The 10,429-nt window shown below is 55.1% G+C and overlaps 1 protein-coding gene across 2 annotated transcripts; it reads right to left on the reverse strand.

Annotated features, from left to right (window-relative positions):
- Positions 1-453: 453 nt before the first annotated feature.
- MRPL21 (mitochondrial ribosomal protein L21) lies at positions 454-10,429 on the reverse strand. Of its 2 annotated transcripts, XM_019954873.2 has the most exons (7): positions 10,286-10,429; positions 6,433-6,490; positions 4,410-4,495; positions 3,635-3,798; positions 2,092-2,144; positions 1,653-1,756; positions 454-571 (listed from the first exon to the last, which is right to left on the reverse strand). In XM_019954873.2, exons 1-7 carry the CDS (start codon positions 10,383-10,385, stop codon positions 507-509), a joined length of 630 nt encoding a protein of 209 aa, XP_019810432.2. In that variant the 5' UTR covers positions 10,386-10,429; the 3' UTR covers positions 454-506. The 2 variants fall into 2 exon arrangements, with proteins under 2 accessions (XP_019810432.2, XP_019810433.2); XM_019954874.2 differs by lacking the exon at positions 6,433-6,490 and having other exon boundaries at positions 10,286-10,411.

Raw genomic sequence — 10,429 nt, forward strand, 5'->3', positions numbered from 1 at the left:
ACTGCTGGACCCAGCGGAGCTGAAGGACGAGGGCGGGGGCTCAGTGCCCAGACCCCTGGTTTGAATCCCAGCTTCTCAGGAAAGCAAGCCACTAGCAGCAGTGACTGGATTACCCAGGAGATGGCACTTCGTTCATTTCGCCCAGAAGCGGAATCCGGATCGTGTTTCTCGCAGTCAGCTCTGGGCCCTAGCTGTGCCCGTCACGCCCCTGTGGTCCTGGAGCACCGGGGGGAGGGCAGCCAGTAACGCCAGCCTGTCTTTACAAAAGCGTCCAAGCTCCAGCCCCAGGAGGGCCATGCTTGTGATTCTTCCTGAATTCCTGGCATCTCTGGCTCAGGGAGGCTGCTGCTTACTAAGAATAAGCTCTCAGTCAGGGCGCTCAGTTTAGAACTACCCACAACGGGATTTAGCTTTTCACATCAGAGTTTTCTACAGCAAAACATAGCAACCTGGTCTCTTCAGAAAACAGATTTATTTTTATATTTCTATAAATATCAGCTGGACGGTCAACACAGACGGGGAGCAATCTCGATGGTGTTTATCCGGAGGACGGTCTGCGGGTTCACGATGACTGAGAGAGAGAAAAGGGCCGGGGCGTCGGTGCAGACCCCGATGCTGGGAACGAGCTACTGTGAGACCAGCCACCGCCCGCTCAGCCCATGGGGGTCGGACTCAGCGAGGTCCCGTGTGGTGTGTCCCGGGGGCGCACAGACCACAGGCCTCACCACTGATTCCCTGAGCCCCGTCAGATGCAGCAGGGGCTGTGACAGCCCGGGAGCCCTTGCTGCGGCTCCTGGCCTCGCCCCTCCACATGCCTGGAGACCCCCACATGGCATGGCAGGTGGGGAGGGCAGAGGCATCTGATGACCCGAGGCTCCTGGAGGAGAGCTTTCCTAATGACCTGACTCTAGGAAAGCTGGCGCTACGTCACCGGTGCGTTTTACCACCTGTGACTGAGGACTGGACCGATGCACATCTGCAGGGGGTGGGCTCCTGAGGATTCCAGCAGCCAAGGATGCTCCAGCCCGTCACACTAGATGGCAGAGTGTCTGCGTGTAACCTACACACTCCCTCCCATAAACGCTAAACCATCTCCAGATCATGTGTGTGGCCTAACGCTCTGTAAACGCCCAGTGAATAGGTGGAAACACAAAGGAAATTCTACCAAAGTAGTTGTGATTCTGCTGGTCTCACTCCTGTTGCAGAAACGTGCCATCGTGCAAGCGCGTGTGTGCCCATGTGGATGCGTGTGTGCCTGGCAGCACAAGAATGGGCTCCGCCCACCTCCGGGATGTAGGCGGCGGTCTCACCCTCCCCCTCTAAGACTGTCCCCCTGGGTGGAGGCGGGCACCCCCTGCACTCTGGGCAACGTCTCCCAACAGGGCGCCCTCGGCCTGCTTGCCCACTTCCCGGGGGGACTCCAGACGTGCTGCGGGGGTCTCAGCAGCCGCCGGTGCTCCCGGCCGCGCCTCCCAGGGCCGTGCCCTCCAGTTGGTGGCCTCTTCCCACCCCCGTCAGAGTGGGGACAGGGCCGCGCCCACCCGCTGGTCTCCAGGCGCCACAGAGGGCAGGTGCCCGTCCAACCCGCCCAGGGCAGGCCTCGGGGCAACACCCGGAGGACGGGGGCGTGGGCTCCGCTTTCCCCCACTTACTTCTCTTTCTTTTGTAGTTTTTCCTTTTCTGAAATCTCATGTTGACTCTCGGCCACGATTCTGTCTTCTCGATGACCGTGGCTTCTACTCGAACAAGGTCCTTTCTAGAAGACAGGAGAATAAACAGTGATGTACCTTCTTATTTTCCATTTTCCTGGTACTTTACACGTGAGAACTTCTAAAATAAAACTTCCTTTTCTGCTGGTTATCAGTGTTCCCCGCCCCCGCCCCCCGCAGACACTACACGGTGAGGGACGGGGTCGTCTCACAGCCAGTCCTAAAAGGGCCAAACTGCAGCGAAGCAGTAACAGGCCAGAGACGTGGCCGGGACGCTCTGCACGCGGGGCACCAAACGCCCAGGAACCGCAGGGTCCACGTGTCGAGCTTGGGGCTGACTGGGTGTGACTGGGCCCCCGCCGGCCCCCCGAGGGCACGTTACCCAAGCAGGGGTCTGCCGAGGAGAGTGAAGTCGTCGGCCCCAACCAGCAGGACCTGGAACGAAACAGGCGCGTCACCGAGAGAGAACAGCCACAGAACAGAGTCGCAGGACAGGCGAGACAGAGGCAGGCTGCAGAGGGGGATGGGCTCGCCGCCTCCTAGGGACACAGGCCCGTATGACTGGCACAGGCGGACGTGGGGCCTGGTGGCACATCCGGTCAGCAGATCATCTCCTCTGGAAACGGACTTAAACCTTCTCACTGAAGCATATACGTACGGGGAAAAATGCACAAACCAGACGGTGGGGGTCTTTAAGCAGTTGACGGTCCTGCAGATTCTGTGAAGATTCAGGTTCAAGGTTGTTCTTTCAATGACCCCAAAACCCTGCCCCCGCCAGGCAGCAGGAGGGCAGCCGCGCCACCAGGGCTGGCCTCAGATGGAGACAGCCCTGCGACCCGAGTGCGGGGGGTCTTATTAGACGCTGGGAGACTTGTCTGGAATTTTACAGATCAGAAGAAAATTCGATCGCACCAAACCTAAACGTGGAAGACAGCCTGTTTTGTAAGAACATCCATGGACTCTGTACGTTAGGCCCTGACAAAGAACCTTAACCCGCTCACTCTCAGCCTGACGTGGTCTCTACTGCTGGGTTTCCTACATCATGAAAATCATCTTTACTGGGTGGGGCCTCCTACGCTTTTGTTAGTGTGAAATGTTTCAAGATAACGTCTTTTAAGAAACCCTTACAGATACAGTTCAGAAGTGTCCGATTTTAGACGTAAGAAGTAAACAAGCTCTTGTCCCTGAGCCTGTGATGTGGCCCCGGGGGGCCCCACGGAGAAGGCGCTGTGCTGGCCGCGGGTGTCCCCACAGCACCTCGTTCAGCTCTCAGTCACGTGGTCCTGCTCAGACCACAGGCTGCGGGAGGACCACCTGAGAAAGGGGAGCGTGATGCTGCCTGGGTGTAAATACACCAAGCAGCTATGGTCACAAAGGAGGAGTTTTAAACTATCAAGAAAACATCTGTCATTTTACACCTTGTCAACAGTTAACTATGTCACAGAAACGGGATCTGGTGCGGAGATCTCGTATTTTATCTACAGCAGAACAGGCAAAAACCAAGCAGGCCCCTGAACACAGCAAACAGAATCCTAAGTGGAAGCTGACAAGCATGGCTAAGAACAGCACAGACCATGGAGTGGGTCTGGAGGCCAGAACATGACCGGTGTCCGGGGGGACGGCTGGAAACCAGCGCTCACTGTTTAGGACAGCAGCGGCCGCCACACCTCACGCCAGGGGAGTGCGTGAGACAGACCCACAGACACACACTCCTCCTTGGGGAAACGTGCCAAGCGTCTCCCCGTTGGGAGGGACCCTGCCAAGTCAGGGCCGCCCTCAGGGGCATCTCCCCTTGCCCCCAGGCTCCCCCACGCCCACCCAGCCAGCCTGCCCCGTCCCAGGAAGGGCGCCAGCCTTCTCCACCAGAGGCGACCCTGGGGAGCAGGGACTGAGTCCCAGATACACTGAGAAACCCATGGTCTCACCTTCTCCAGCCGAATCCGCTCTCCGCAGGCAATGTCTAACTTGTTCTCAATTAGAATCAGGTCTTCAGAGGTGACTTTCCACTGGTGGCTGGCAAAGTGCACCACGGCGAAGAGCCTGCCGTACTGGCCCCTGGCAATGAGCTCATTCACCTTCTCCACGACCTCTGCAGGGGGAAGGGTGGCCAGGGTCACAGCTCTGCCCCTGCCCGCGTGCCCTGCGCCCCCGAGAGCCGCGCGACCCTGAGCATCCATGGACTGGCGGCAGGGCGCGTGCCGGGGGCTCCTCCCTGCTCTCCCACCACATCCTTCAACCATATCTAAAACCAGGAGGAGTCCACGCGTTGCTGTGCATTTCCAGGTTTTGGAAACCGAGGACACTCACTGCCTCTGAGCGCTGGGCGCGGCCGGTACGCTACCCTCCTCCCGGGACCCAGATGGCCTCCTGGCCCCCGCGCTGGGGCTGCTTCCACCGAGGAGCATGCTCCTTGTTCTCTCTCCCTGAACACGCACGTTTCTACCAACGGCGGGGAGACTGGGCTGGACGGAGCCCTGCCACCACCTGTGTCAGCTGCCTGCTACTCAGCCGGTGCCCTGGGAGGCTTTGCTAACTGAACGAGGGTTCGGATTCTGGTGTTAAGTGAACTTCAGCGTTCCTGCCTTGCTGCATCCTGTGAAGGGGAACACCCACATCGTGCCCGTCTTGGGCACCTGGAAGTGTGAGGCCCCTGTTCTGTGGCCAGGAGGCCGCCCCTCCCCCCGCTTCCGCCCCCCTTACCTGTGTGGTGTCTGGCCTCCTCCACAGGGTCTGGCAGCACAACTTCTGGCCAAGGTGGTGAACTCAGTGAGGTTTTAGGAACGTATCTGTAAAAGTATTTTTGCATGCAGGTCACACACACGTGAAAAGACAGTTCCAACCTGTGAGCCACAGCTGTGCTCAGCATGCCAGAAAGGACAAGGATCCAGCACGTCTCCGATGCCTGAGTGGCTGGCAGGGCAGCAGCCCCCACATTTGTGGGGGAGCAAAATCTGACCCCCAAATGTCTCTTAGACGTGTGGATTACTTCAAGCTGAAAACAATCAAGGCCCAAGACTCTGGAAGAAACTCTGGCAGGAGGCAGGCAGGCCTGGGGCTGCACGCAGGCATCTGGAGATGGCGGGCCTGTCCTGAGACAGCTTCCCCAGAAAGGGTGTGGAACACGCGGGCCCCGAGGACGGGGGCTGCTCCGTGTCCCACGGTCTCTGCAGGCCCCACAAACATTTATCCACCAAACACTTGCTTTTCCACCCCCACGTGGACTGCCTTCTCCCGCTCTTCAAGTCCCAGACCCCTACCCTCAACATCCTCTTTTGTCTTTAGCTGAAGGAGCTGTTTCAGCAGAGGGCTTCAGTCGTTCTGGCGAATGACTCGTTTCTCCCAGGTCTCTCCCGTGTGTACAGGTTATTAAACTTAGGTCTGATTTTCTCCTGTTAACCTGTCTCCCGTCAACTGAACTCTTTGACCAGCCAGAAGACCCTGGAGAACTGGGGACACTGCTGCTTCCAGCACAGGCCAGGGCCCCCGGCACTGTCATGGCAGGTATGCTGGACACAGATGTCCCTGTTGCAGTCAACTGGCCCCCAAATTAGGTTGTGTTTTAAAGCCGTGAATCGTGTTCGAGGCTCAGGACCCCGGGTGGCCCAGCAGCAGCCAGCCAGACGAGGGACAAAGCTGCGAGGGGGCCGGGGCAGCCGTGACCGCTCAGAGCAGCGCTGGGGGGATCAGCTGGGTTCACGAAAGTGCCCCCTCAGGGTTTCTGCCTCCAGCCTCATCCGGGGAGCCCACTGCTCCTTCAGGGGAACAGCAGGCCCCGGGTCCCCCGCTGCAGGAGTGCAGGCGGCTGTACTGAGAGCTTCCTGGTGCCAGGCGCTCGCCGAAGCTCTCTTTTAAGGAATGTATTTATCTAGGTGCGGCTGACCCACAACGTTGTCAGTTTCTCTTGTACAGCAAAGTGGCTCGGTTACACGTGCGTATGTACAATTCTTTTCCTGACGATCACAGGATACTGAACGTGGTTCCCTGTGCCACAGGGAGACCTCGCCGTTCACCCACGCTGCGTGTCACGCCGTGGGCCTCATGCTGGTGTAACGGTTTATACCCGCTAATCCAGTCTCCCAATCCACCCCTCCTTCACTCCTCCCCCTTGGCAGTCCTTCTAATGAGCTCTCTGGATGCAGAAATTCACTCGACTCTCATGAAAACCCATTGCGATGCAGCCTGATATCACTTCCATTTCTCCAGTCTAAATGCTCTACCAACTGAGCTATTCCTGACCCCTACTTCCATTTCTCAAAGAGGAACTGAAGCCCAAGGATGACTCTGCTCACAGACCCAGGCTGCAAGGGCTGGTACAGGACCCTGTATATTCCTACTCAAGTGTGATTTTGTTAAATTTACCTTTTTTAGTTTATATTTTTATTTATTTATTTTTTAAATCTAAATATACAGTTTAACACTAAACATGCTCCTTCAAATTACATAAGGTCCTCCAGAGAATCCGTCCTGTGATTCAACCTTCCCGGTTAGAAATTTCCCAATTAGGAATTAAAAGCTTTTCCTTAAAAAGACACAGCCACGCATGGCCCAGAACACCTTCTCTTTGGACTCTTGAGGTTCCGTCTGTATTTCTACGTGTTAAGGGTCTGAGTAAAATATTGTCCGAACAGTTAAAACTTATATATTCCTAAAAACCTAAATGTTCGAAGTCTGACTTCAGAAGAAAGGGAAGGAAGAGTCAGCAAAACCCACATTTTGATATTACCCTTGTGGAGATGAAGCGCTCTGCGAACCGAACCTCCGAGAAGCGGACCACAGGGAAGCTGAGGGACAAGAGAGACATGCGTGGTTAGCAGGGGGAAACACGAACCGCCCCTCACGATGCTCAGCGCACGAGTGCTGCCAGTGTGGCTGGCCCGGCTCAAACCACACCACAGCGCACTACGGAGAGGCCCAGAGAAGACTGAGGCCGTCACTCACTCACAGCTGCGGGCTCTTACCACAAGCGCCAAGGGGCGTGCATCACGCCATCGAGAAGGGCCTGAGACCGAATCACCTACCTGCTAACTCATTCCTCGACGCCAGGTGCCCACCAAGGTGAGGCCCTGTTCGGCACCCCAGTGTGGGAGCAGCCTCCAGGACACCCCTCCTGGGGCTCTCAGCCCCGAGCCCTGCTCCCCCCTCCAAGGGAGCGGCTCTCAGTGACAAAGAGCGTGTGGCGGGAGTGACAGGCCAGCACCTCCAGAGGAGGAGATCAGAGGGCAGCTGCCGGCCTGGCGTCCTCGCTGCAGCAGGACCGCTGCGCTGTGAGCAGCCCAGGGAGGCCCCTGGGATTCCACCTTCCCAGTTCAGGTCAGTGGCTCAGTCATGTCCGACTCTCTGCAACCCCATGGACTGCAGCACGCCAGGCTTCTCTGTCCGGGGAAGCCAGGAAGCAGCTTCTGCTGGCCCTGCTGACTCTTAGCCTGAAACAGTCTGACTTTAATCTAACCAGACGGGGAGCCAGCTCAGCCACGCCTGCATCCTGACCCTCAGTGACGGGGTGACGTAGTACATGTTAAGTTATCTTAAGCTGCTGGGTTTGCGGTAACTCAGGACACAGCATCAGATAATAATACACCTAGGGACAAAGGCACCCAGAGCCTGCTGAGAAGGGCCCAGAAACAAAATGCCCCATGCTTAGGTGCTAGAAGCAGAGGGCAGATCTCTCAGTAACTACTGTTGGTTTTTTCAGTTGAGCTATAATTTATATGCCATAAAGTTCACTCTTTTAAAGCTCACTCATTAGCAGCTGTTCCCAATTCCTGGTCTCCTGAGTTGGTTTTTCTTCCCCTCCACCATCTTGGTGTGCTTGTGGTCTAAACCTGGGTCTTTGTGCTCAGTCATGTCCCACTCTTTGTGGCCCGGTGGACTGCAGCCCGCCAGGCTCCTCTGTCCATGGGATTCTCCAGGAAAGAAGACTGGAGTGGGTTGCCCTAAAACCTGGTTCTTACCGCTTCTTTATTTATGCCCTTTCCTCTGGGATTACATCTGCTTGAATGGATTTCAGCATCAGCACACTGGTGACTCTCAAGTGGACACCTGCGGCCTGGACTCAGACACGACAGGCACCTGCCTGTCTGCTGGCATCACCTGGTCGTCACCTGACTCAGAACCTAACAAAGGTTCCTGATCTGCCCCTCCCGCCTGCTTCTCCCACACCCCTCCACATCTCGCATGATGGCGAATTCATCCTTCCAGCTGCTCAGGTCAAAAACCTCACTTATTTATGACTTTTCTCTCTCACACCCCACAGCCACCAACCTGTCAGCAAATCCCCTGCTCTTTTTGAGACATCCAGGCTCTGACCACTTCAATCAGCCAAGCTGCCTGGCTTGGAACTGATACCCTGCTCTCACCCTCGCCTCTCTGTCTGCACAGCAGCTAGAAGGCTGGGGACTTCCCTGGTGGTCAAGAGGTTAAGATGTCACATTTCACTGCAGGGGGCACAGGTTCGATACCTGGTCATGGAATTAAGATCCCACATACCGTGTGGGGTGGGCAAAAATCCCCCCAAAACCAGAAAAACAAACTATGAGGGCAGCTCAGGTTCCTATTTCGTGCAACCCCCCAAGAGCGCCCCATTTCATTCTGAGAAAAAGGCAATCTTCACAGTGGCCAGCAGGCAGTGTGACCCCGTCTCTCTGGGCCTTGCCTCATGAGCTTCCCCTTGTTCCCTGCACACCTGCCACTTGGGCCTCCTGGTTATTCCTGGAAGATGCCAAGTACAACGGCCTATGCCTTGACTGCTCTTCCTCGGGACAACCCCAACCCCAGGAGGCCCTCTAGGCTAATCCCCTGTTTCCTCTGGGTCTCCACTCAAACACCATCTCACTAGAGAAGGCTTCCCCAACCATCCTATTTAAAACTGAACACTTTCCTCCCAACTCGTGCTTTATTTTTCTCCGTAAGACTTACCAGCTTTGAACCTGCTATGGAATTTGCTTCTTCTTAAGCTTCGAACATACTATGTAATTTGCTTCTTTGTAAAATTGCTCATCTCTGCAAAGGCCTCCCCCCATCAGAATGTGAGCTCCGTAAAAACGGGTTTGTTTTACGAATTTAACTGATGTATTCACCATCCTGGACCAGAGTTTGACTTGTAATGGATGCCCAATAAATGGCGAAGGAATGAATGAAATCTTTTCTAAGCCATCAAATGAAGCCCCTGTGGAACACCCCACAGTTGGAAACTCACGACTGGCCTCTCTTGAAAGCCAGGTAGCTTAGTAGTAAAGAATCTGCCTGTCAGTGCGGGAGATGCAGGAGACTCAGGTTCGGTCCCTGGGTCAAGAAGATTCCCCAGAGGAGGAAATGGCAAGCCACTATGGTGTTCTTGCCCAAAAACTCCCATAGAGAAGCCTGGCGGGCTATAGTCCATGGGGTCACAAAGAGTTGGATACAACTGACAGACAGCACGCCTGAGAGCCATTTCACTGGTGAAAGCTCAGAAACTTTCTGCACTTGATCTGCTTCCCTGTAATTCCTGCCTATGGCCTTAGCTTAGCTCCAACCCCACAGGGAACAAATGTGCACCTTCCTGTCCCCCAGGACCATCTTTCAATCCCTGAGAACTGTGATGGTTTCCTTCAGTCACTCTTCAAGATCCTGCCTGTTCACCATTTTGGTCACCCTGTCTTTACTCAGCTCACTTCACCTGTGTTTCTCTCTGAAAACGGGGGTGGGGGGTGGGGCGGGAATTGAGCACAGCATTCTAGAGGTAGCTTTATGTTGGTAGAACAAAGTAAGTCCCACCGCTTTTATAAAAACTTCCCTGCCTGCTTAAACCCAAGTTTTATTATGGAAAACGATAAGCACACAAAACTCAAGACAACAGGGAGTCCTCCTGTATCTCTTCCTAGACTCAACAGTCATCAACTCATAGCCAAGCCTGACTCATTCACAATGTCTCTGCTCCAACTCTGTGGTGTATTTTAAAGCAATTGTCCGGGTACTTCTATTAAAGACAAAGCATCTTAAAAACAAACATAACCACATCATTATCACACCTAAAAAAGGGAAAACTTTTTTACATACATAAACATACCTTCACACAAATACACACTCCAACCGTTTTGAGGAGAGGTTTATAGTGTTTTTGACCAACAAAACCTTGCTGGGCTTCATGACAACCCAGTGCCTAAAATACAGATATAGCTTTTGCTGGACTGGTTACCTCTGGGCAAAGTCATTCACCACCGTTTTCCAGATGAGGACAAGGAAGGTTAAAGAGTGGCCTGCAGCCTGGGGAGTGATAGTTAAAACTCAGGCTTTGGAGCCGGACCGAGCTATCTGATTCAGTCCTCTCCTACTTCCCTGCTGTATGACCAAGGGCAAGTTACCTGACCATTTTGAGCCTGAGTTTGCTCCCCAACTTAAATGGAGCCTATATGGAAGTTGGAGAGCTATCACCAATATTTAAGCTATTAACTAAAGGAATCAGGGTCTGAACCCAGGGTTTCCACGACCGATAATCACCGCCATCAAACAAGCGATTAACACTGGTCAGACGCAGACACACGTGGCAAGGCGCCCCGTGTGCCCAGCTTCCTCCGTTCACCCCGCGGGGCAGGCCTCACCGGCTCCGGGTCCCGACGCTCTCAGGACGCTGCGGCTGCATGCAAACGCCAGCCGCCCGAAGGTGACCGGCAGGGCCCTGGCCGCCACGGCCGCCGCCATCTTCCCACAGCGGAAGCGGAAGTGGCGCGAGCCTGGTGCGTCGA

This window comes from Bos indicus, chromosome 29 (assembly GCF_029378745.1).
Source record: "Bos indicus isolate NIAB-ARS_2022 breed Sahiwal x Tharparkar chromosome 29, NIAB-ARS_B.indTharparkar_mat_pri_1.0, whole genome shotgun sequence".
Lineage (NCBI taxonomy): Eukaryota > Metazoa > Chordata > Mammalia > Artiodactyla > Bovidae > Bos > Bos indicus.

Coding starts and splice junctions, on each gene's coding strand:
- MRPL21 (XM_019954873.2), bottom strand. CDS start 10,385: ATGGCGGCGGCCGTGGCGGCCAGGGCCCTGCCGGTCACCTTCGGGCGG. Junction 1,757..2,091: donor CTCGGCAGACCCCTGCTTGG/GTAACGTGCCCT, acceptor CCTGTCTTCTAG/AAAGGACCTTGTTCGAGTAG. Junction 572..1,652: donor AAACTACAAAAGAAAGAGAA/GTAAGTGGGGGA, acceptor TCTCTCTCTCAG/TCATCGTGAACCCGCAGACC.